The 27,451-nt window shown below is 37.6% G+C and overlaps 1 protein-coding gene and 2 long non-coding RNA genes across 4 annotated transcripts; all 3 read left to right on the forward strand.

Moving 5' to 3' along the window:
- Positions 1-1,616: 1,616 nt before the first annotated feature.
- On the forward strand, positions 1,617-5,302 carry Mtr4 (exosome RNA helicase Mtr4). The gene is made up of 3 exons (XM_073968065.1): positions 1,617-1,874; positions 1,930-2,825; positions 2,959-5,302. The coding sequence occupies exons 1-3, from the start codon at positions 1,768-1,770 to the stop codon at positions 5,028-5,030; spliced, it is 3,075 nt and encodes a 1,024-aa protein (XP_073824166.1). The 5' UTR covers positions 1,617-1,767; the 3' UTR covers positions 5,031-5,302.
- Positions 5,303-7,756: 2,454 nt separating this feature from the next.
- LOC141394140 (uncharacterized) lies at positions 7,757-26,308 on the forward strand. The gene is made up of 5 exons (XR_012410260.1): positions 7,757-8,015; positions 8,080-8,599; positions 23,503-23,955; positions 24,021-24,589; positions 24,655-26,308. It is a non-coding gene; the product is annotated as an uncharacterized lncRNA (long non-coding RNA).
- Positions 11,198-17,886, forward strand: LOC141394141 (uncharacterized). 2 transcript variants are annotated; one of them, XR_012410262.1, is made up of 5 exons: positions 11,855-11,993; positions 12,150-12,681; positions 16,154-16,599; positions 16,660-17,233; positions 17,299-17,886. It is a non-coding gene; the product is annotated as an uncharacterized lncRNA (long non-coding RNA). The 2 variants fall into 2 exon arrangements; XR_012410261.1 differs by having other exon boundaries at positions 11,198-12,681.
- Positions 26,309-27,451: the final 1,143 nt, after the last annotated feature.

The raw sequence follows: 27,451 nt of genomic DNA on the forward strand, positions 1-27,451 counted from the left end.
ACATCTCTTTAGGTCGTTCAAAATTTCTGCAACAAATGGAGTTGTTAGAAAATTGATTATTTATTCTAGTAACTGGTACTGCATTTTATTTTGAATATGGTTCAAAATTGAAGACTCTACTTAAGAATTACTTGCTGGAACGGAAAGCATATTTAATACCATCTCCAATTTACGAATGATAACTTCCTCCATTGCGATTCGTAAACATCCGTGGAGATTTGCGTGTTGACAACTGGTTCTAAAAAAGGTTCGTATAGAGCTAAAATTGTGTTGACCCAGTGAATTGCTGCAAAAATGGCTTATGTGATTAAAAAACTGCATATTTGTGGGCATCGGTTGCAGCATTTGCATTAACAGCGTTTAAGATATTCGGCACTGGTCATTTTAACTCTAATAATTGTTTACTCAAAAAAGGTGCAAGTCAAAATTAAAGCCTAGGTCCATGGCTCCTCATGGTAAATATACCGAGACGTTTTCGATCGATTTCACTATTTTGTCAATATCTTCTTTATTTTTTTTATAAATGGTTTCAATATTCGAGTGCACAGGGAAAAATGCATATTAGCAATGTGCATCGGTTTGAAAACTTAAATTAAGGCCCGTTCTTACATCTTTTCTATAAAATCCCTTTTTGTTATACCTTAATTTAGAGAGATTTGTTATTACATCTTTCATTCAATTTCAAGAAAACCAGTCTGTATACATGAAATTTACTCAAATCGGATTGGTTTATTTGAATTTGCTCTCAAATTTTACTTGTTTTAGGGCGCACTTTAAATTTTAAAAGGAACACAAAGTCCCTTTTTATTTATCTGACACTTATTATTAAAGCAATAAAAAACGGGTTATGTGTCGGAAATCGGCCAACATTTAACTACAAAAGTATTATTATAACGGGCCTCTTATAATCGGATACATGAATGTTAAATAAAGTTTAATTTCATCATTCCCCATCAATCCAGAAATCTGCAGTTAGGTCCCCTTCAGCAATAGAAATTATGGAAAATGTTATTTCAATTCAACCCACTGTTCTAGTACGCTGTCAGTCGTCGAACCGTATGATAACACTTCAAATCTGTCATAAATTATTACAGCTGCGGCCAGTTAGTATATGACGCATGTTATTTGTGCGCCACGCGTGCCCTACTGCTATTCACGTACTGAAATTAAAAAAGATCAGATAATCTGAAGTAATTAGTCAAAAAAGAAATTCCCCAAAAATCCCCAAATATTTTTCAGATTTCCTCAACATTTTCCCAATTCCCCAAGCCGAATTTTTTTTCCCCATTTCAAATAAAAATTCCCCAATTTGGGGAAAAATCCCCAATACTGACAACGCTGATACCATGGCAGAACTACCAGGTAGTGGTATCACACCAGCTGATCGAATATGAAAAGTCAAATCCCTTTATAATAATATTATAATTTTACGATGCCACTACCTGGGTAATTGTGCCATGTAATTTTTACTATTTTTTCGATAACATAAAAGAAAACTTGTTATCGTAGTAAAAAATAGTAGCTTCTTGCAGGTTCTGGAATAGAGCAATACATATCATGCCGTGACCACCTTATAATTGCACCATGATGTAGGGCCATCAATTGTTTATGTTATCGGTATTATTATTTATCGTTTATCGAAAAACTCGCATCACTATTCTCTAGCGTGTGGGAAACTCGTGTTCGTTTTGTGTTATTAGATTTATAAATTTTGAAATTGGTAAACAATAAATATTTGCGAGTTGAACTTGGTTACTGCACATCACAATGGCCGATGTGGATGATTTGTTTAATTGCTTCAACGAGCAGGATGAATCCAATGAGATAGAACCACCGATTCCGGTCGTCGAAAGGAAAGACGGCGAAAATGAAGAGTAAGTGATTTCAAAAAATACATAAATAACATTTAATCATATACTTACTTTACAGGACGCCAAAGACAACTGAGAAACGTCCTCTTGCAGCCTCCGAAGATGCTGATAACGAAGAAGGCAACAAACGTGCTAAAATGACCGAGTCTATTTTGGATGACATCTGTGTTGATGCCTTGCAATCACGAATTGCAGTACATGTCATTAAATCTCCAGAATCATGTACACACGAAGTTGCGGTATATCCGGGACAAGACTACATACCCTTACAGCCATTTACCGGCACTCCAGCAAAGGAGTATCCATTTGTTTTGGATCCCTTTCAAAAAGAGGCTATTCTTTGCATAGATAACCAACAAAGTGTTTTGGTATCGGCTCATACTTCCGCTGGTAAAACTGTAGTGGCTGAATATGCTATAGCCAAGTCACTTAATTGTAAACAACGTGTCATCTATACCACGCCAATTAAGGCATTGTCCAATCAAAAATACCGGGAATTTAGTGAAGAATTTAAAGATGTCGGTTTAGTTACTGGTGATGTCACAATTAATCCATCAGCTTCATGCCTCATTATGACCACCGAAATTTTGCGTAACATGTTATATCGTGGTAGTGAGATTATGCGTGAGGTAGGTTGGGTCGTTTTCGATGAAATTCATTATATGCGCGACAAAGAACGTGGTGTTGTGTGGGAAGAAACGTTGATATTGCTACCAGATAATGTTCGTTACGTTTTCCTTTCGGCCACAATTCCTAATGCCAGACAGTTTGCTGAATGGGTTTGTCATTTGCACAAGCAGCCGTGTCACGTTGTCTACACCGATTATCGTCCCACACCGTTGCAGCATTATATATTTCCAGCTGGTGGTGATGGTATACATTTAATTGTCGATGAAAAAGGACAATTCAAGGAAGATAATTTCAAAACGGCTATGGCAGTTCTACAGAATGCTGGTAAGTATTTTATTAATGTAACTATGTGCTTGCATATATCTTGATCAGGGTATACTACTTGACTACTTGCGATGTTTAATCATTCCGATCTTTTCTTCTGTTTCTTATCAATAATTTCTTGTTTTTTTTTCAGGCGAAGCCGCTAAGGGTGACCAAAAAGGCCGTAAGGGCGGTATTAAAGGTGTTAATTCTGGCCAATCAAACATTTTCAAAATTGTGAAAATGATTATGGAACGCAATTTTGCACCCGTAATCATTTTCTCCTTCAGTAAAAAAGACTGTGAGGTTTATGCCATGCAAATGGCTAAATTAGATTTCAATACTGCCGAGGAGAAGAAACTTGTCGATGAAGTCTTCAACAACGCCCTTGATGTACTCTCAGAAGAAGATCGACAACTGCCTCAAGTTGAAAATGTTTTACCATTATTGCGTCGTGGAATTGGCATCCATCATGGTGGTCTATTGCCGATTCTTAAAGAAATTATTGAAATTCTGTTCGGTGAAGGTCTACTTAAAGCTTTATTCGCTACAGAAACGTTTGCTATGGGTCTTAACATGCCTGCCAGAACAGTTCTTTTTACCGCACCTAGAAAGTTCGATGGCAAGGATTTCCGTTGGATTTCTTCAGGAGAATATATTCAGATGGCTGGCCGTGCTGGTCGTCGTGGTTTGGATGACAAAGGTATTGTAATTTTAATGATAGACGAAAAAGTTTCACCCGCAGTTGGTAGAGGCATTGTTCAAGGAAAAGCTGATCCCATCAATTCCGCTTTCCATTTAACTTATAATATGGTTTTAAATCTTCTTAGAGTGGATGAAATTAATCCCGAATACATGTTGGAACGTTCATTCTTCCAATTCCAAAATCAATCCTCCATTCCCGACTTATATAAAGAAGTACAAGAGAAACAAAAGGAATTGGAGAAATTTAAAATCAATGAAGAGCATAGCGTAGCATCCTACCATCATATACGAGATCAACTTGATTCCTTGGGTAAACAGTTTCGCACATGGATAACAAAACCTGAATATCTTGTACCATATCTTCAACCAGGACGTCTGGTTAAAGTGAAAAATGATACAGAAGAATATGACTGGGGTATTGTTGTTAATTTTAAGAAACAGACTAGCAAAACCAAGAACCCGTTACAAGCTGAAACATCTGTAATTGTCGATGTCCTACTGCATGTATCTGAAGAATCATCTAAAAATGATGATCCAAAGCCTTGCAAGCCAGGCCAAAAGGGAAATATGGAAGTGGTACCAGTTGTCCACAAGCTTATTTCACAAATTTCTTCTTTGAGAGTTTATTATCCCAACGACTTAAGACCTGCCGATAATCGCCGTTCTGTTTTGAAAACAATTAAAGAGGTGAAGAATCGCTTCCCCAAAGGACCACCACTACTTAATCCTATAACCGAAATGAACATTAAAGATCCTGAGTTCAAAAACATTGTTGATTCCATAGCAAAATTCGAGGAAAGATTGTTTGCCCATCCACTACACAATTCTCCCGAATTAGATCGCATCTATGCATTGTATACCCAAAAACTAAAAGTTATGGAAGAATTAAAAACCGCCAAAGCTAAGTTAAAGGAAGCACGCAGCCTTCTACAAATGGACGAACTAAAGCATCGTAAACGTATTCTTCGAAGAATGGAATATTGTACAGCACAAGATGTTATTGAATTTAAAGGACGAGTAGCCTGTGAACTTAGTTCTGCAGATGAACTGCTAATGACAGAAATGATTTTTAATGGTGTTTTCAATGACTTAACAACAGCACAAGCGGTATCTCTGCTCTCTTGCTTTGTGTGTGATGAAAAATCATCAGAAAATCCTACATCTGCTGAAGAGTTATCAGGGCCTCTGCGTTCTATGCAGGAATTGGCTCGTCGCATAGCTAAAATTTCCAATGAGTGCAAATTAGAACTGGACGAAGAATCATATGTGGATAAATTTAAGCCTTTCCTAATGGATGTTGTACTTGCCTGGTGTAAGGGTACGTCATTTTTAAATGTGTGTAAAATGACGGATATTTTTGAAGGATCAATTATTCGTTGTATGCGTCGCTTAGAAGAACTTTTGCGCCAGATGTGTCAAGCAGCTAAAACTATTGGCAATACAGACCTGGAGAACAAATTTGCAGAGGGCATTCGTTTACTAAAAAGAGATATCGTTTTTGCTGCCTCATTATATTTATAAGTACGCTGATTTTTATTTCACATTTATCTGACCTTGAAAAGGTTTTTTTTTTAATTTTCCTATAACTTTTTTCATAAAATAATTTAAATGCTAGTTTTTAAAAGTTTTGTATTTTTCTACAAAGATACAATATGTTAGTCAAACTGTCTAATACAGAAGACATACTTTTAAAATAGAGGAAGTATGCTTATTTTTAATTCGCCGAAGAATAGTTTCTTTAATGTTTATTTTAAGAAAATAATAAACTGTGCTCATGTTATTTTAGAAATGGATTTTTTGGCAGTATCTCTTAAAACATTGGTGGTAATATACATTTGTCCATATATTTTAACGACACTTATTTCCAGCTTTGCATTTACGGTGTATTTCCCGAATATATATATGGTAATTAGTATATTTCTGACCTAATAATTGGTCTGTTCCAGAACTGCAAGAATCTACAAAATTGTACTATTTTTTATTGTTATCGTGGTAAAAATTAGTAGATAGCAGACCAATGGTCTATTCCCGAACTGCAGGAATCTACACTTTTTTACCATTTTTTCGATAAGATAAAGGAAAAAAATGTTATAGTTGTTCAAATGTTGCAGGTTCTGGCACAGAGCACATACAGTTAGAGACAAAAGTTTACATACACCCCATAAATCTCGGGATTTTGGGTAAGTAATGATTTTTATGAAATTCCAAGTATGCTGTTTTATTTCTTTTCACTAATAAACAATATATAATACAACAACAGAATATATTCCATAATACAAATAACGGTAAATTTAAAAAAAGAAAAAACAAAAAATGGTAGGGGCAAAAGTTAATAAATAATAAAATAAATAAAACTGTATGTTATGACCGCATATATCCATCCAGTTTGGCCTTCCGACTGCTCTAGGGACTCTCAGGGAGGTTCTCAACCGCCAAACTCTCATCGGGTCTAACATCATAAAACAACTGAACAAAAACTTACAAACATCTAAACGATATTAACACAAATACAACACGGAGGACATTCGTCGAATATACTGAGGCTCCTTGATGTATGGAACCCCCACTCAGCCCGCCCAACCATGGTCCATAGCCTCCTTAGCATTTTTAAATGGACCCCACAAACCTCCTTCAACTAAACACCCCCTCACATGACCAAACCCATTCCAATAATTCAAATCACTCCATATTCATTATTAAACGTTATAATATAGTCACATATTTATTTATAAAACAAAAAAAATATAATAAAAGTTAAAACAAATAAAGTCGAAATGACATTAAACATGAAACATGTCTTTTTATAAACTTAGGTATCAAAAAATTTGAACAAAATAGGACTTACGATACTTTAGCAACGGGGTTGCTTACTGGTGGTCATGAATTTTGACCAGAATTACTTTTACGCTAAGATCCCTACCTAATCGAGCTCAATTAAGTGGTACTGATAACATAGAGACCATTAACGTCTCCAAATAAACCAAATAATAATGACCCCTATCACTCTTGTACCCTTAGTCCCTTACAAATATATATTATTGAACAAAAGATCAAAAAAATTATAAATATAATAAAATGAATATATAATGTTAATATTAAATCATTAAATGAAATTAAATCAAGTTTTAGTCGTCTCAAAAAAATATAAAAATCACGAAAATGTTGATGTTGGCAAAAAAATTAAATTTGACAAAATACGATCTAAGATTGGTCAATTTTCTTATGCGCCTAACGGCCGGCTTCACTTACTCTTCAGTTTAAAACTTTGTTCGATTTTTATAACACCTAGCTGCTCAGTGGCATACTAATTGCGTTCCCGAACCACTCTCATATGCCAGTTCAGCTGTCCCCAGAAGAAAACTGGAATACTACCATAGAGTGTTTCGACCATATGATGATTCTCCACTAGAGTTGCACTTTTTCAGCAGCTGACTTTTAGAACCTGTACTGCTCACACCAACAGGGTGTTACGTAATCTTCAATTCTATCCCACACGCTTTTAGCTGCCGAGCGTATCCCGCTGGAGCGTAAGGTAACAGCTTTTAAAATAACGTTGGGTTTAATACGAATTTAAACTGTTTTTGATGGTTTTTGGCGTTTATAAAGCTTAACCCCGTAAGCCTGCCTCTATTTTGGGACAATTGTTGTTGGTAATTACGCATATATGATTCAAATGTTGCTTACGTCAGGCTAACAATCACAGCTTTGTGCCTTCGGCAGCTAGACGTATGGGCATAATTCGCATACCAAACAGCCTAAGAAGTGAAATTAAGAATATTATAAGCCATTTGGTCTTAAACACTGATATTTCGGCAAGATTTACACTCACTTTCAACTTATTTTATCAGTTTACTTGAAGTAAATTTGATTGTTAACGTGTATCGCCAATAAGTTTGAGTTTATAACCTTATTTATGGTCTGAGTTTTAAAAATTATAACCAACAACACATAACTTATACGTTTGCACTTTGAATCGTTCACACAATTATGAACTTTTTCCCATGCTGCCTATCATTTTATATGAGAATTTTCCAAACGCATTATTATTCCCATAATGCATTTTATGTTGGTGTAAATTTTAAATGTTTTCTCTTTCTTTCCACATCTTCCATAAATATGCAGTTTTTTATATTTCAAACATGGCGTAAAGCCTCTCTCCCATACGTCGACATTCAGGGATGGAACGTTTGTCGCTAGAGGTAGTACTTTTTAGTACGGGTGGTTACTGACATACATTGCTTTGACAGCTGTTCTATGACAACTGACCAAATGTAAACAAAGACAGACACATTTAAGTCTATTCCTGCTGTGAGCAATTTTATTGTTTTAAAACTCAAAATAAATATATATTATTGCCATTCGGACACTCCAAATCATGGTAAGCCGCACCATCAATGGATTCGTGGTAGAAAACTACACCAGCCGCCACCCCCACACTGATATGTGGAATAATAAATGAAAATATTATTTTGCAGCCAAATGACCATTCACAATAAGGCAGTTTTGGTAAGTAAAAACCAACAACCAAACAAAACAATTATTTTATTTTAGTCAATTATTCTATTTCCAGACAATCAAATAATGTTGCCACGGGGTATTTCTTATTGTTTTGGTTAGCAGACAACCCATAATCTCTTGAAACTCTCAACTTAATTTTTTTTCACCCTTAATGCCTCGAAAAAACCGGCAAAGGGTTTGTTGTGATGGCATGACATATTTTCCTGTTGAGGTTTTGTATGACGGTTTTGGTGAGCCTCCCGCAGCAAAACTCCGGATATACCAAGCCGGCGCAGGGATATACGGTGTGCGGAGGGTCCTATGTGTGAAATTTAATGTATTTCGAGATTTTGTTCTTAAGTAAACCATACCCAACGTGGGGAACTCCCACACCCTGATCGTTAGCCGGGCATAAGCTTCATATTTAGGGAAGTATTTAAGCCTTGAGATTAATTCAAAGAACTATTACTTTTTGGAAACATTTTTCAGGTTTTCTGGAGGTGTCTGCCCCGAACGTGTGACTCCGGAAACGCCTTGGAAGTGTTATTTTATTTGCAAGGGCTGCACTGGATAACATTAGCATTGATTTGGTGGTAAGTTAAATGTACATTTGGTTTATTATCGTTATGCTAACTAAATATAGGGCAGCCACGTTAAACAGACCTTATCCTATCTTGCACTTTACTGTATATTATTATACAGTACCATTTCCAAAGAGCATTTAACAATGACGTTATCACATTTTAAGGTCCTTCGCATGGGCTACACCTAAGGGCCTGCCCTGAAGGTCCTCCAGCTCATACATATTGTTTCCGATGACCTTCACAATTCTACATTTTCTAAATTTTCTCGCAAATTTTGCGTTAAAATTCTTTTGGAAGTCGCTGAGGTGGTAATTACGGCGGTAAACTTCCTGACCGGGTACAAACCTTACCGCTGTTGCTCTACGGTTATATCTTTGGGCACTAGCTTCATATGCTTTGTGCATATTTTGTTTAATTTTGTCTCGTATGAGCGTCAAACGGTCATTTCTTTCCAAATGTAGAATTTCGTGTTCCGTGAGGGATTTCAATTTACTTGCCAGTTTATAATCCGCGCCTTTAGTAAACATATGATAGCCGAACAGTGCAAAAAACGGCGATACTCCTGTCGCAGCATGCACAGATGTTCGGAGGGCGCTCTCAATTTCTGACAAATAGAGATCCCAATCCCTATGGTCGGTCTCTAAGTACGCTCTAATAGCCGCCAGAACGGATTGATTAACCCGTTCTGAGGCGTTCGATTGTGGCGAATATGGAGCCGTTTGAATATGGTTAATTTGATAAACATTAACCATATCTTTAAATTGCTTTGAGTTGAATTGGGCCCCGTTGTCACTGTGGACAGTTTCGGGTACACCAAACTTTCGGAAGATTTCTTCAACTAAAAACTGAACAACGTTACTGGCTGTGGCATCTCTCATTGCCTTTAGGCATACAAATTTTGAAAAATGGTCCATTACAATGAATATATAGGCATTTCCGCTTTTTGACCGGGGGTATTTCCCCAAAAAGTCTATATAAATCTTTTGAAATGGCCTATCAGTTTTAACTTCATCGCCTATTGTGGTCTGAGTGCAATAATTTACGCTTTTTGTTTCCTTGCATGTCGTACAGTTCCCGACATACTGTCTTACTTGCGCCGTCATATTCGGCCAGTAATATTGTTGCCTTAATCTACTTAATGTTTTTTTCATGCCTCCATGTGCTGACATGGGAGAATCATTGTTATGACCCCATACGGGTGCTAATTTGGATCTTCCGGTAGCTCCTCGGTAACCTCTCAGGGCGATTCTTAACCCATCCAACTAAAACCCAGGGCCTAACATCATATTTTGATACATTACCACAAGAACAAACACATGACAATACACTAAACACTTACGGAGAACACTCTTGGAGAATAGGATCGATTGGTGGCCACGATCCACACTCGACCCACCCATCCGTGGTCCATATAGATTCCTACCTCATTTTTGTTATGGACCCCATTAGCTCCCTCTACCCATACACCTCCCTCATGCAGCCCCTTCCCTCCCTAAAATAACAACACTATTCCATATTCATTTTCTTATCAATACTCAAAAATCAAACATTTTTATTATATAAAACATAAGTCTATAATTAATAGATTATTCTTAATCCTAACAGTCAATAAAACATGATAACGACTTGTCGTGAAACAAAAAAAATTAATATCAAAAATCTTTACTTTCTTTACTCGAAATTTGGAACCTACAATCGTACGGAATTGGGGTGGTTTCGGGAAATTTCCCTAATATTTCTTGTAATCTTACTGTCCCTACCTAATCGAGCTCAATTAAGTGGTGATCGTAATATCTGAGACATTCAAAGTCTCTAAACAATTATAGAAAAACCCCTATCTATTACGCTTGTAACGTCCCTCACAATATTTTCAAGAACCAAAAAAGAAATAGATATAACAAAATTAAATACTAATAAAAAAAAATTAAATTAAATAAATGGTCAAAATTTAAGAGAAACAAATAAACATAAAAATAAACTACATATACTAATAATAATACATATACTTAACTAAAAGATATGAATTTAAAGTTTTCTGGGCGAATTCCGCAAATTTGAGCCTAAAAGTCTGCTTCACATGCAGCGCTCGCACTGATTATATCAGTTTTATTTCTCGTATTCCACTTTGAGTGGCCAACTGACATACGACTATATGATGTGCAGACTATTATTGCAATTACTGCAGTTTTATTCAAACAGCTGATAGCTGGTCAAAACTGGGTTCGGGACACTGCTACAATACTTAAGCAGCTGTCTTTTAGCACTCAGCACGCAGAGATGTATGCAACAGGGTGTTACGTAATTTGTATCGCCACAGACTGCCAGCGTATGGAGTTGCGGAGCGTAAATTGTCGCATGAAATTTAAATTCTTTGATTTTGCAACTTTTGTTGATAATTTCAGGGGAAACAATACGTTTTCCTACCTTGATGTTAGTAGTATTATAAACGGCAATGCTTGATAAATCACTTGAGATCTGATTATGCGTATGACACAGGCACACACTGTGATTCATGGACTACCTATGAACAAAATAAAATTTCCTTAAGCTTTTTGCTCTTTAATTTGTCTTCTTTTTTAAAAAACATGACACTCACTTTCTTGATTGTAGTCTACGGCATGAATTTTGGTTGTCACAAGTGTTAAACCTTCAAAGTCTTTTTATTATTCACTCAAGTTTTTATTTTCTACCGTTTTATAGCCAACAATAGCACAACATTTACGTCCGCACTCAGAAAATTCCACTTTAAATATGGATGATTACTCTTCATTTTTACCTTTTATAGGTGCATTTTCCCAAACAGACATTCTTCCAATAAATTATCAGTTTCAACCGTTTTTCTCTTTCTTTCAAACGTATGAATTCAAAATCCCCCATTTTCTAAACATACGCCAAACGCCATGACACCAACCGTTTGCATTCAGCGCTGGCAGTTATAATTATTTGGGCTACCCTGTACTGTTTAGTACGGTTGAATTTGACAGCTGGTCTGCAAACTCAAGTTGACAGCTGACATCAAAACATTTGTGCAGCCAACCACCACATACATTTATTGAAATTTTCGTCTCCCTACATAACAAAACAAATTTCGATCAACAAACGGAAAGAAACCCAACTAAAAATTGTCCACATCCTCATCAAACCAACAACTGGAGATTTTCATGGTGTATTAGGCTTTCGTCATAATTCCATCTCTACGTTTTTCAACATTATTTTATCGGTTGGAATATGTGTGTGTGTGTATTTTTGTGCGGCCACCATATTGTCGTCACAAAAATAAACAAACTACAAGAAAATTTTATTTATTTTTTCCCGTACAAACATAAGCTGGAAAAGATGCATTTTTTTATAATTATGCCCATCCCGACATGAGCTGATTGCTGCTAGGCCATCCATCCTTAAGGTTTGTCCCCATTGGTTTTAACCAAGCATTTGTATGTGTGTTTGCATACAACCAGCTTGATCATTCACAATAGTGCTGTTTTTGTGAAGAAAACCAAAACAAACATATTCTGACCAGAATTAATTTAGTTCATCTGTGTTTTTTGGTGGATTTTAGATGCATTGGTCTGTGTTTGTCTTCTGTGCCGCCTTCCTGGACTGATGCAGCGAAGGGTCGCTCCTGAAACACGCTTCCGCCTCAATGCCAAGAAAGCTAATCCATTTCCCACACAGTGTAACCACTTTAGGGTGATGGATTTTTTTAATAATTGAATTGTCTCGGTCTAATACCCGTCCCGCAACAAAACTCCGGCTATTACGAGCCTGCGCAGGAAGAACCGGTGTGCGGAGGGTTTGTTCGTCTCTGATAGGGATTGGTAATCGCCTCAAAAAGGCAGAACTATGAACAAATCGTGATTCTAATTATGCATGCGTCCCAACGTGGGGAACTCCCACACCCTGAGGTCTCATTGGCCGGGCATAAAAACATATTTTAGGGAAGTATAGTGTAATTTTGACAAATTATGTGATCATTTACTTTGGGTATATGTTATTTTCCAGACCCCCTAGTGGATTCAACCTTGTGATTTGACGGCCCGAGTTTTATTGCTTCGACTGCTTTGGGTTCGTATTGTTCCCAGGATCTGCTGGTAAGTTCCTTTGCTTATTTTCTTAGAACTATGACATATAGGACATGCACCAAAAATAATTACTTGTATAATTAAATCAAATAATTAAATAATTACCTATCCTATATTGCACATAGTTACTAATACTAATATCACAGTCGTTTTCATTTGCCATAAAACAGCCTATCACAGTTGGTTATCACCTCTTGAGGTCCTTGGCATGAGCTATACCTAACGGCCGACCTTGAAGGTCCTCAAGCTCATACATGTTATTGCCAATCGTTTTCGATATTCTACATTTCGTGAATTTTCGCGCAAATTTTGCGTTAATGTTCTTTTGGAAGTCGCTTAATACATAGTTTCGGCGAAAAACTTCCTGCCCAGGCATGAACCTTGTTACCTTGACCCTCTGGTTATACCTTTTCGCACTTGCTTCATAGGCATTATGCATATTTTGCCTAATCTTTTCACGAATTAACTGCAAACGATCGTTTTTATCTAAATTAAGGATCTCGTGGTCAGTTAAAGATTTTAATTTCTTGGCCAAATTATAGTCAGTTCCTTTCAGGAACATGTGATACCCGAATAAGGCAAAAAAGGGTGTTACACCGGTGGCCGAATGTACTGCCGTTCGCAGCGCACATTCGATCTCCGTTAAATAGAGATCCCAATCCCTATGATCTTTCTCCATATATGCACGAATCGCCGCCAGAACGGATTGATTAACCCGTTCTGAGGCGTTCGATTGGGGTGAGTATGGGGCCGTTTGTAAATGTTTTATTTGGTATGCCGTTATCAGATCTTTAAATTGTTTGGAGACAAATTGTGCCCCATTATCACTATGGATAGTTTCTGGGACACCGAACTTCCTAAATACCTCTTCCACCAAAAACTTGACTACATTATTTGCAGTCGCTTCTTTCATGGATTTCAAGAACACGAACTTCGAAAAGTGGTCTACTACTATGAAAATATAAGCATTGCCACTCTTCGAACGTGGGTATTTCCCCAAAAAATCAATATAAAGCTTTTGGAAAGGTCGTTCGGTTTTAACTTCGTTTCCGATGGTGGTTTGGGTATTATAGTTTGCGTTTTTAGTCTCTTTGCACGTCGTGCATTTGCCTACATATTGACGCACTTGTGACGTCATATTGGGCCAATAATATTTTTCTCTTAGGCGACCAAGTGTTTTTGCAATACCACAGTGGGCTGAAGTGGGCAAATCATGTGCCTTTTGTATCAGATCGTGAGTTAAAGATTCTGGAACCCACAATCTCCATTCATATTCCCCAAACTCATCTTCATTATTCGGTCTCATTCTCTTGTATACTAGCCCTCCTTGAACCTTAAGATCCGGTAGCCTCTCATTATTGTCTAGTATTGTTTTCTTCAATTCTTCATAACAGTCTTTTTGAAACTCATTCATGTCAAAGTCGAGGATTTTGTCCATTTCAAGCTCCTCAATCGTTGGAAGCCTCGACAAAGTGTCTGCCACTACATTGTCTTTCCCCTTTCTGTGTTCTATCTCGAAGCGGTAATGCTGTAACTGGAGTGACCAACGGGCGAGACGACCGCTCAAGTCTTTCAAGTTCATTAACCATTGGAGGCTAGCATGGTCTGTTATGACAGTAAAGTCCATTAATTCGACATAAGGTCGGAACTTCTTCACTGCCATAACAGCCGCTAGACACTCCTTTTCGGTTACACTGTAATTTTTTTGACTTGAGTTTAACTTCTGGGAGTAAAAAGCGATCGGGTGCTCGTCTCCGTGGTCACTCAGCTGGAACAGTACGGCCCCGATACCGTATTCCGAGGCATCACACTGAATGTAGAACCTCTTCTTAAAATCTGCATGTCTAAGCACAGGGGCACTTATTAATGCTCTTTTCAAATTGTCAAAGGCTGTAATGGCTTCTTTGCTCATAGTGAATTTTTTGTTCTTCTTTAACATGTCCGTCAGTGGGGCAGAGATGGTCGCAAAATCTCGGATGAACCGACGGTACCATCCTGCCGTTCCCAAGAAACTGCGAACTTCTCTAGGATTTCTGGGTACCGCTATCTTCTTTATGGCTTCCACCTTTTCGGGGTCTGTCTTCAACATTCCTCCCCCTATGATAAAACCTAGGTACTTAAGCTCTTGGAAGCAGAATTGTGACTTTTTAAGTCCAATGGTTAAATTTGCATTTTTGAGGCATTGTGCAACTTCCTTTAAAAGTTCTAAATGCTGCTCAAAGTCGCTTGAAATGACCAAGAGGTCATCGAGATAGACGAAGACGTTTTCCTTCAATCTGCTGGGGACGACCTTGTCCATTAGCCGGCACAATCTTTGCGCAGCATTGCATAAGCCAAAGGGCATTACGCGAAACTGGTACAAAGGTCGTCCCGGTACAGTAAAGGCCGTGTACTTCTTGCTGTCTTCGTCTAACTCGATTTGCCAGAAGGCAAATTTCAAGTCGACACTACTGATAAAAACCGTTTCATCAATCCTACTGAGTATTCCGTCGATGTTCTGGAGAGGATAAGCATCCTTCTCCGTTAATCGATTCAACTTCCTAGCATCGAGGCAGAAACGATTCTTCCCGGGTTTCCTCACCACGGTGGTTCGGTTGCTCCAGGGACTCTCGCTTTCCTCTATAACCTTAAGTTGGAGCATCTTATCAACCTCTTCGTAAGTAATTGCTTGGACAGCAGGCGACATAGGATAATGTCTATCCTTCACCGGCTCTGCCCCCTCTATCAACTTAATGGTATGTTTTTCGAGCTTGGTTCTTCCTAAACCTTTCTCTTCAAACGTATCAAATTCCTTTATGACGTCATTAAGTTTTGCTTTTTGGTCTTCTGTGAGGTTATGTGGTTTAAGCCGATGTTCAGTGCTAGAAGTTGTTAATTCTTCAGTCACTTTTTCTATGTCCAATTCGCTAATTTGTAATACCTCTGGGACTAGGTCAAACTCTTGCCAAAAATCTATTCCTAGATACAACATTTGCTCAAGATCTGGACATAAATAGATGGTCATATATCGTCGTTTTTGATTGAATTCTACCTCACATTCTATCTTTCCCAAAACTCTAAAACTACGACCACTTGCTGTCGTCACGTTATGGAAAACAGGTATAATATCCATACCCAAATCGTCTACCAATTCTCGACAATCTTTTCCCAATAAGCTGACCGAAGCCCCACTGTCCAGTAACCCTTTTAAAATTCTTCCTTTTATTCCGATTTCCACATACATTCTGGGATCATTTTTATTTGACTCAGCTCGAGTAATTGATTCTACCATTAATCGTTTCATCTTCCGTTTTTCAGTAGTCTTGTGTCGAATTTTTAATATTCGTTTCGGGACATGGGGTTCAGTTGACGATTCCCCAAAAATTCTGGCCCTTGTTTCTTCGTAGTTCTTTTGCCGATCTTCTATTGATAAATAATGTCTCTGACCTGGATATGTTGCTGTGTCCTTATTTAATATATCTTTTTCTTTTATTTCTTCCAGGATTTGTCGTGGCTTTATTTTTACTGGGCTCCATTCTCGGGGTCCTCTCTCGGACGTGTCTCCCCCGTCGTCTCCACGCCCCTCTTGGAGTTTCCCGACTGACAATTTGGGCAGTGAGGAGTCGTGGTCCTTGGCCTACCACACCTATAACAAAAGAGTTTCCGTTCTGTAGATGGACATTCTACAAACATGTGTCCTGTCATACGGCAATTCCAGCAAACAATTACACGATTCTGCTGCTGGTTAATTCGCACTGCAGAAAGATTTTCCACAACTGGATCTGAGGGAATTGACTCTTCGTAGTCATACTCATCAAAAGCTACCTCGTTTACCTGCCTTCCCATGCGTTGCTGAGGCTGAATTGGCCTGGAATCGCGTTTAGGGAAGTTCTTTTCGGCTCCCTTACATTCCTCCCTTAACCTTTCAACAGTGGCTATCTGCATGGGGTAAACAATCATCTTAATATTTTCTTTGACATTAACTTTTATCATATTTACCATATCTAGGTCTGTTATAGGATGAACTAAACGTGATCTTAACTGACCCATGACATGAAAATATGCATCGATGGTTTCGTTTGGCAGCTGTTTGCGCTCTACCAAATCACGCATAGCTTCGAATGACGATTTGGTATTTCGATATTGGACCAATAATGCGTCTTTTAATTGTATCCACGAAGTGAATGTGCGCATCTTTTGCGTCTGCCAGAACCACTCTAGCACGGGCCCCGATATTAAAACCCGGAAATCCCTCAGAATTTCGTCCCAGGGGATCCCATATTGAGCTTGCAGACTTTCCAACCTAAATATGAATTCTTCAACAGTGAGCTTCTGCGAATTCCCGTCAAAGTTAATGCCAAATTTGTCCACCCTAATCCTGATCATGTCGTTATGGAACAATGGTGGATAGCAATTTCCATTGGAAGAAGATGTTCCCGATGGTGGAACATTAGAATGAGAGGCCCCATTCGACACCTCTGGCAACTGCGGTGGAGGGATGTTTTCATTAGCCCGTGAAGTACTGGGCATGGAAGCTGTTTCCTTATTATTCATACTCATACTTTGAACGGTTTTAACTAAGGTATCTAATGTCCTTTTCATGTCGCTTATCTCATTGCTAATGATCTTTTTCATCTTTGTTTCTAGGTATTTGTCAGTTGGTTGTCGTGATTGGTCTGGAGTTGAGAACCTCTCAGCCCCATTATCCGCTCCCACATGCGCCTGTGGTGGAGGTTGCGTGTTCACATTATCCTGTCCTGACCGCTGAATTATCGTAGCAGATAAGTCCCTGATTGTCCCATCTAAGTTTACAGTATTAATTTGGTTTTCTGCCATTTTTTTCTTTTTAGGTGCAAGGTTATGATGTTCGTTATTTGTACCGAAAGTTGGTGGCAAATTTCTTTTGCTGGCCGATCGCGTTAGCATGCCCCTTAAAACCGTCCCTAGTTATACTTTCCTAGCAGTTAATAACTAAGATTGGAAGAATGTTCTGTCTGCGAGAATCTATTTTCACCTATAGTCAACTTAACAAGTGCTTACTGTACTGGTTGTGCTAAAATCGCTATTTTGAAAACTTGATTAAAAACCTTTAAAACTATTATATTCTGTCAATCTTGTGATATAGACTATTTCTGTAAATGTCATGTATATAGAAACACTTAAGGTTCTTTTTATATCTGCATTCACTTTTTTCTATCCCTTAGCTATCTAAATATATTATTTTCAAATTTAATGTAATTAATTTTTTTCATTTAATAAGGGAGTATAGGCTGTTTTTTTCAGAGGGGGTTGTATGTTAGGAGTTATTGATCATGTTGCAATACCAACAATCATTATTCACTTTAACAAAAATCATCATTAGCTTGTTGTATTAAAACTCACTAGCATTTGGCTCTGTGATGAATTTTTGAATTGGTATTTGCAACACCGATTTTTATTGTACATACTTTTTTTCAATGAGTGTAACTTATTCTCCAAAAATGCCCTAGTCAACATATACATATACTAAACGAAATACCCCTTTTTGGATAGTAATCCCATGGCAATATTTTCCTATACTTTAAAAAAAAACAAGCTTTCATGAGTTTCTGGTAAATGACACTCTGTCTTACGGTCATAGTGGTTCCCGCAACGGCTATCACTTTTTCCATACAACTATCCTATATCAGGGTACCCTACAAGACAAAACAAAATCTACTCTTAACAAAGCACAGGTCGATACAAACATTCATAGTTACAAAAAAGACAACTAGAGATTGCACATGACCCTTAAAGGAAGTCTATCCTAAAACTAATATACCTATATCTAATATTGCACATTTATACAGAGCCTATATCGATAGACCTGGCTGCAATATAGACTAGACAAGATTAGCTTTGGACTAGATCTTTTGGTCTATTTATTCTATTTTGGGCTATTTCTAAGTGCCTCGCTTTTCTGCACTTACGCTTTCTCTTACTCCTATTATAATCTACTTAGACCTAGGAGTTACGTTTGATTTGGGCGCCATTTCTGTTATGACCCCATACGGGTGCTAATTTGGATCTTCCGGTAGCTCCTCGGTAACCTCTCAGGGCGATTCTTAACCCATCCAACTAAAACCCAGGGCCTAACATCATATTTTGATACATTACCACAAGAACAAACACATGACAATACACTAAACACTTACGGAGAACACTCTTGGAGAATAGGATCGATTGGTGGCCACGATCCACACTCGACCCACCCATCCGTGGTCCATATAGATTCCTACCTCATTTTTGTTATGGACCCCATTAGCTCCCTCTACCCATACACCTCCCTCATGCAGCCCCTTCCCTCCCTAAAATAACAACACTATTCCATATTCATTTTCTTATCAATACTCAAAAATCAAACATTTTTATTATATAAAACATAAGTCTATAATTAATAGATTATTCTTAATCCTAACAGTCAATAAAACATGATAACGACTTGTCGTGAAACAAAAAAAATTAATATCAAAAATCTTTACTTTCTTTACTCGAAATTTGGAACCTACAATCGTACGGAATTGGGGTGGTTTCGGGAAATTTCCCTAATATTTCTTGTAATCTTACTGTCCCTACCTAATCGAGCTCAATTAAGTGGTGATCGTAATATCTGAGACATTCAAAGTCTCTAAACAATTATAGAAAAACCCCTATCTATTACGCTTGTAACGTCCCTCACAATATTTTCAAGAACCAAAAAAGAAATAGATATAACAAAATTAAATACTAATAAAAAAAAATTAAATTAAATAAATGGTCAAAATTTAAGAGAAACAAATAAACATAAAAATAAACTACATATACTAATAATAATACATATACTTAACTAAAAGATATGAATTTAAAGTTTTCTGGGCGAATTCCGCAAATTTGAGCCTAAAAGTCTGCTTCACATGCAGCGCTCGCACTGATTATATCAGTTTTATTTCTCGTATTCCACTTTGAGTGGCCAACTGACATACGACTATATGATGTGCAGACTATTATTGCAATTACTGCAGTTTTATTCAAACAGCTGATAGCTGGTCAAAACTGGGTTCGGGACACTGCTACAATACTTAAGCAGCTGTCTTTTAGCACTCAGCACGCAGAGATGTATGCAACAGGGTGTTACGTAATTTGTATCGCCACAGACTGCCAGCGTATGGAGTTGCGGAGCGTAAATTGTCGCATGAAATTTAAATTCTTTGATTTTGCAACTTTTGTTGATAATTTCAGGGGAAACAATACGTTTTCCTACCTTGATGTTAGTAGTATTATAAACGGCAATGCTTGATAAATCACTTGAGATCTGATTATGCGTATGACACAGGCACACACTGTGATTCATGGACTACCTATGAACAAAATAAAATTTCCTTAAGCTTTTTGCTCTTTAATTTGTCTTCTTTTTTAAAAAACATGACACTCACTTTCTTGATTGTAGTCTACGGCATGAATTTTGGTTGTCACAAGTGTTAAACCTTCAAAGTCTTTTTATTATTCACTCAAGTTTTTATTTTCTACCGTTTTATAGCCAACAATAGCACAACATTTACGTCCGCACTCAGAAAATTCCACTTTAAATATGGATGATTACTCTTCATTTTTACCTTTTATAGGTGCATTTTCCCAAACAGACATTCTTCCAATAAATTATCAGTTTCAACCGTTTTTCTCTTTCTTTCAAACGTATGAATTCAAAATCCCCCATTTTCTAAACATACGCCAAACGCCATGACACCAACCGTTTGCATTCAGCGCTGGCAGTTATAATTATTTGGGCTACCCTGTACTGTTTAGTACGGTTGAATTTGACAGCTGGTCTGCAAACTCAAGTTGACAGCTGACATCAAAACATTTGTGCAGCCAACCACCACATACATTTATTGAAATTTTCGTCTCCCTACATAACAAAACAAATTTCGATCAACAAACGGAAAGAAACCCAACTAAAAATTGTCCACATCCTCATCAAACCAACAACTGGAGATTTTCATGGTGTATTAGGCTTTCGTCATAATTCCATCTCTACGTTTTTCAACATTATTTTATCGGTTGGAATATGTGTGTGTGTGTATTTTTGTGCGGCCACCATATTGTCGTCACAAAAATAAACAAACTACAAGAAAATTTTATTTATTTTTTCCCGTACAAACATAAGCTGGAAAAGATGCATTTTTTTATAATTATGCCCATCCCGACATGAGCTGATTGCTGCTAGGCCATCCATCCTTAAGGTTTGTCCCCATTGGTTTTAACCAAGCATTTGTATGTGTGTTTGCATACAACCAGCTTGATCATTCACAATAGTGCTGTTTTTGTGAAGAAAACCAAAACAAACATATTCTGACCAGAATTAATTTAGTTCATCTGTGTTTTTTGGTGGATTTTAGATGCATTGGTCTGTGTTTGTCTTCTGTGCCGCCTTCCTGGACTGATGCAGCGAAGGGTCGCTCCTGAAACACGCTTCCGCCTCAATGCCAAGAAAGCTAATCCATTTCCCACACAGTGTAACCACTTTAGGGTGATGGATTTTTTTAATAATTGAATTGTCTCGGTCTAATACCCGTCCCGCAACATCATGAGCCTTTTTAATCAGGTTATGGGTCAAATGTTCTGGAACCCATAATCGCCATTCGTATTCCCCCAAAAACTCGCAATTTTCTTGCCGCAGACGTTTAAAGACCAAATTGTCTTTAATTTTAAGATCAGGAAGGTTATCTTTATTAGCTTCGATAGTCTTTTTGAGGTCTTGGTACTCTTCGGTATAGAAATCATCATTTTGTATCTCAAATATCTGGCCCATATCCAACTCTTCGATTGTGGGAAGTCGCGACAAAGTGTCTGCTACCACGTTATCCTTCCCCTTGCGATGTACGATATCGAAGCGGTATGCCTGCAACTGCAACGACCACCTGGCGAGACGACCACTCAAATCCTTTAAATTCATGAGCCATTGAAGACTGGCATGGTCTGTTATGACAGTAAAGTCCATGAGTTCCACGTATGGTCGGAACTTTTTTACTGCCATAACAGCCGCCAGACATTCTTTCTCAGTCACACTGTAATTTTTTTGGCTCGAATTCAATTTTTGTGAATAAAAGGCAATTGGGTGCTCGTCTCCCTGGTCGTTTAGTTGAAATAACACCGCTCCGATACCGTAATCTGAGGCATCGCACTGTATAAAGAATCGCCGGTTAAAATCTGCATGACGTAACACCGGGGCCTTGGTTAAGGAAGTCTTCAGACGTTCAAATGCCTCTATGGCTTCTTTAGTCATTGTGAATTTTTTTGATTTCTTTAGGGTGTCAGTCAAAGGGGCAGATATGGTGGCGAAATCCTTTATAAAGCGGCGATACCACCCCGCTGTGCCTAAAAAACTTCTCACTTCCCTCGCATTTTTCGGTATGGCTATCTTCCGGATGGCTTCTACCTTCTCCGGGTCAGTTTTCAACATCCCATCCCCAATTATAAAACCCAAATATTTGAGTTCTCTGAAACAAAAATGTGATTTTTTAAGACCAATAGTTAAATTGGCGTTTTTAAGACATCGAGCTACTTCCTTTAACAATTGAATGTGATGGTCAAAATCACTTGATATTACCAATAAGTCGTCAAGATAGACGAACACATTTTCCTTCAACTTACTCGGGACGACCTTATCCATTAAGCGGCATAAACGCTGAGCCGCATTGCATAGCCCAAAGGGCATCACTCGAAATTGGTATAAAGGTCGTCCGGGCACGGTGAAGGCTGTGTATTTCTTACTTTCATTGTCGAGCTCAATTTGCCAAAAGGCAAATTTGAGATCAACACTACTGATGTAGTATGTCTCATCAATACGACTTAAAATACCGTCTATATTTTGTAAAGGGTATGCGTCTTTCTCTGTGATCTTATTCAATTTTCTTGCATCGAGGCAGAACCTATTTTTCCCGGGTTTCCTCACCACAGTGGTTCGGTTACACCACGGGCTTTCGCTCTCCTCGATGACATTTAATCTCAGCATTTTGTCTATCTCTTCGTATGTGATCTGCTGTACAGCAGGAGACATCGGGTAATGCCTATCTTTAAATGGTTCTGCCCCTTCTACAAGCTTGATCACATGTTTTTCTAACTTTGTTTGACCTAACCCTTTCTCTTCGAAAGTATCAAATTCTCTTATTGCCTCATTTAACTTAGCTTGTTGTTCTTTTGTGAGTATGTGTGGCTTTAATCGGTGTTCCATACCCGTATCTTTATACTCATCTAGCACCTTTTCCATATTAATTTCATCCACCCCTAATATATCGGGAGCGAGATTAAACTTATGCCAGAAATCTATACCTAAGTACAGATTCTGTTCCAAATCAGGACATAGGTATAGTTCCATCTTATTTTTCGCGGCTCTAAACTCCACTTCTACCACGATTTTCCCGATAATACGGTGTTTTTGCCCGCTGGCCGTTGTTATGTTGTTGAAGATAGGACTTATTTCTATAAAAAGTTCTTCAAGAAACTCTCTACAACCTTTTCCAAGGAGGCTTACAGACGCTCCTGTGTCTAACAGTCCTTTAATCTTCTTTCCTTCAACACAGATTTCAGCATATGGTCTGGGATCTTTGCTTAGAACCTCGGCCCGGGTAATGGTCTCGACTATAGCCCTTTTAATCTTCCTTTTCTCAGTGATTTTTTTACGTATTTTCAGGATTCGATTCGGCATATTACTATCCTTATCGTCCTGGCCAAATATTCTTTGCCTAACACTGTCATAATTTCGTTGTCTATCTTCTAATGATATATAATGTCTCCTTTTCTTCCAGTAATTGTCGGCTTTAAGGCCATTTTTATAATTTTCATCTTTCTTTTCAGATGAAAACATAAAGTTGTTGATTATTTCGTGGGGTTCTCTGCCGGACGTGTCTCCCCCGAAGCTTCCACGCCCCTCCGGCGGTTTCCCGATTGGCAATTGGGACATGTAGGTGTTATCACCTTTGGCTTACCGCATTTATAGCAAAATACGGTTCTTTCAGTGGATGGGCAATCTATAAAAACATGTCCCGGTACACGACAATTCCAACATATGGCTTTATTGGACTGCAGGTTTACGCGCATGGCCGATATAGTATTTGCCAATTCTACCTGTGGGTCTGATTCATCACCAACGTCGTAGTCGTAGTCCTCATAGCCTTCATAGGTGACTTCGTTGACTGGTCTCGATGGTCGTGAATATTGTGTCATAGGCCTAGGATCCTTTCTGGGAAAATTCTTTTCCGCATCCTTACATTCCACTCTCAATAATTCAACAGTGGCAATACTCATGGGGTAAATAACCATTTTTATGTTTTCCCTGACATTACTTTTTATTATTTTTATCATATCTTCATCAGTAATCGGATGATGTAAACGGGACCGAAGTTTCCCCATTACATGGAAGTATGCGTCTATTGTTTCATTCGCCATCTGCTTCCTTTCTACCAGATCTCTCATGGCTTCCCACGGCGACTTCGTGGTCCGATATTGTGACAAAAGTGCGTCTTTTAGTCGGATCCACAGCGTAAACTTACGCATCTTTTGGGCTTGCCAAAACCACTCGAGAACGGGTCCAGAAATAAGCAATCGGAAATCTCTTAAAATTTCATCCCAGGGGATGTCATATTGTTCCTGAAGACATTCCAGGCGAAATATGAATTCCTCCACAGTTAATTTCAGAGGATTTCCATCAAAATTTATGCCGAACTTATCGACTCTAATGCGCAATGGTTCCATTCGGAAGGAAGGTGGAACATAACCTCCACTAGATGACGGTGTTCCTGATGTTAGTGGGTCCCTGTCTAGCCTTTGATTGGATACCGCAGGATGTTCAGGTTGAGGGACATCTACGTCCTTAGAACGATCCTCGAAACTGACAACTTTACTTGCCGTATTCACAGCTAAGTTTTGGACGGTTTTGATTAAGGTATCTAATGTTTTCCTTATATCATTGACTTCACTACTAACAATGTTTTTCATTCTTTCTTCTAGGTCCACATCTCTTGGCTGATTTCGTCTTGTTCCTGGGGTCAAGAAATTGTCACCTTCATTTTCAGCTCCAGTGGAAGCCGCATGAGGTTGGTTAGCCATGTTTCCCTGACCAGGACGGTTTATAATAGTAGCAGATAAGTCTATAAATTGTCCACTATTCTCCACCGGTTCACTACTTAACTCATTCATCTTCTTCTTCTTAGGTTTTATTTTATGCTGCTCTGGATTCGTATCAAAATGTAGTGGCCAATTTCTTTTATACGCTATTCCTGACCTGGTAGTCATTCCCCAGAAAATCAGTCTTTATATAGATGCCCTATTTCAACGTATGGACTTCGACACTACTATGTCTGAAACCCCTATTAAATTATACTTTTTTTTATTTTGTTTTGTAATTCGTTGTTAAATCACCAATACCATATATTGTTGTAGATTAAGTATGCTATCAAATTTTTATAATTATATGCTTTTTCTTGCCAATTATTTGTAAAATTATATTTCTTTGTCAATATTATCTATTCATGGAAGGTTTATGGTCATTTTGTGAGGGAAATGTTTTAGGAGTATATCAAAATCTATCCAAGCCATTCTAGAACAACTATTGTTCCAAAATCGCATACTTTATATACCCTTTATATCAGTTATATAGTTATCTGTATGAGTGATAAAATCCTCCGAATGTCCTAGATAACAGTTTACACACATAGTATAAATACCTCAAAAAAAGAAATTTGCTACCATAGCATACACTTTTCTACCTTTAATGACTGTGAAGATCTAATGGTCTTTGGCTATTGATACACTGACTTTCGTAAAACTTTTCCCGAAACGGCTACCAACATCATGCCTGACAAAAATCTTTCAATGAGATATATTTATGCTAGCTAAATAAAACACAAAAAAAACGAACACAGGTCTATTACAAACATTCATAGTTACACACATACAACTAGAGATTGTATTATGACCCTTTCAACTAAACCTAGCCTTATCAATATACCTAAAACTATCATTGCACATTTAAACAGAACCTATTTAGATTTATAGATCTGGCTGCAATGCCAGTTAGGCATATAAGACTTAAACTAGATTCTGGGGCTATTTAATCTAAGAGGAAACTATTGTTAAGTGTTTCGCTGTTACTACACTTTATCTTTTCTTACCCCCAATAATCAAAAACATGATATAGGTTGTAATTTTTTTTAGATTGGGCGCCATTTCTGTTATGACCGCATATATCCATCCAGTTTGGCCTTCCGACTGCTCTAGGGACTCTCAGGGAGGTTCTCAACCGCCAAACTCTCATCGGGTCTAACATCATAAAACAACTGAACAAAAACTTACAAACATCTAAACGATATTAACACAAATACAACACGGAGGACATTCGTCGAATATACTGAGGCTCCTTGATGTATGGAACCCCCACTCAGCCCGCCCAACCATGGTCCATAGCCTCCTTAGCATTTTTAAATGGACCCCACAAACCTCCTTCAACTAAACACCCCCTCACATGACCAAACCCATTCCAATAATTCAAATCACTCCATATTCATTATTAAACGTTATAATATAGTCACATATTTATTTATAAAACAAAAAAAATATAATAAAAGTTAAAACAAATAAAGTCGAAATGACATTAAACATGAAACATGTCTTTTTATAAACTTAGGTATCAAAAAATTTGAACAAAATAGGACTTACGATACTTTAGCAACGGGGTTGCTTACTGGTGGTCATGAATTTTGACCAGAATTACTTTTACGCTAAGATCCCTACCTAATCGAGCTCAATTAAGTGGTACTGATAACATAGAGACCATTAACGTCTCCAAATAAACCAAATAATAATGACCCCTATCACTCTTGTACCCTTAGTCCCTTACAAATATATATTATTGAACAAAAGATCAAAAAAAATTATAAATATAATAAAATGAATATATAATGTTAATATTAAATCATTAAATGAAATTAAATCAAGTTTTAGTCGTCTCAAAAAAATATAAAAATCACGAAAATGTTGATGTTGGCAAAAAAATTAAATTTGACAAAATACGATCTAAGATTGGTCAATTTTCTTATGCGCCTAACGGCCGGCTTCACTTACTCTTCAGTTTAAAACTTTGTTCGATTTTTATAACACCTAGCTGCTCAGTGGCATACTAATTGCGTTCCCGAACCACTCTCATATGCCAGTTCAGCTGTCCCCAGAAGAAAACTGGAATACTACCATAGAGTGTTTCGACCATATGATGATTCTCCACTAGAGTTGCACTTTTTCAGCAGCTGACTTTTAGAACCTGTACTGCTCACACCAACAGGGTGTTACGTAATCTTCAATTCTATCCCACACGCTTTTAGCTGCCGAGCGTATCCCGCTGGAGCGTAAGGTAACAGCTTTTAAAATAATGTTGGGTTTAATACGAATTTAAACTGTTTTTGATGGTTTTTGGCGTTTATAAAGCTTAACCCCGTAAGCCTGCCTCTATTTTGGGACAATTGTTGTTGGTAATTACGCATATATGATTCAAATGTTGCTTACGTCAGGCTAACAATCACAGCTTTGTGCCTTCGGCAGCTAGACGTATGGGCATAATTCGCATACCAAACAGCCTAAGAAGTGAAATTAAGAATATTATAAGCCATTTGGTCTTAAACACTGATATTTCGGCAAGATTTACACTCACTTTCAACTTATTTTATCAGTTTACTTGAAGTAAATTTGATTGTTAACGTGTATCGCCAATAAGTTTGAGTTTATAACCTTATTTATGGTCTGAGTTTTAAAAATT

This window comes from Musca autumnalis, unplaced genomic scaffold (genome assembly GCF_047663935.1).
Source record: "Musca autumnalis isolate F117 unplaced genomic scaffold, ASM4766393v1 scaffold_2, whole genome shotgun sequence".
NCBI classification, from domain to species: Eukaryota; Metazoa; Arthropoda; class Insecta; order Diptera; family Muscidae; genus Musca; species Musca autumnalis.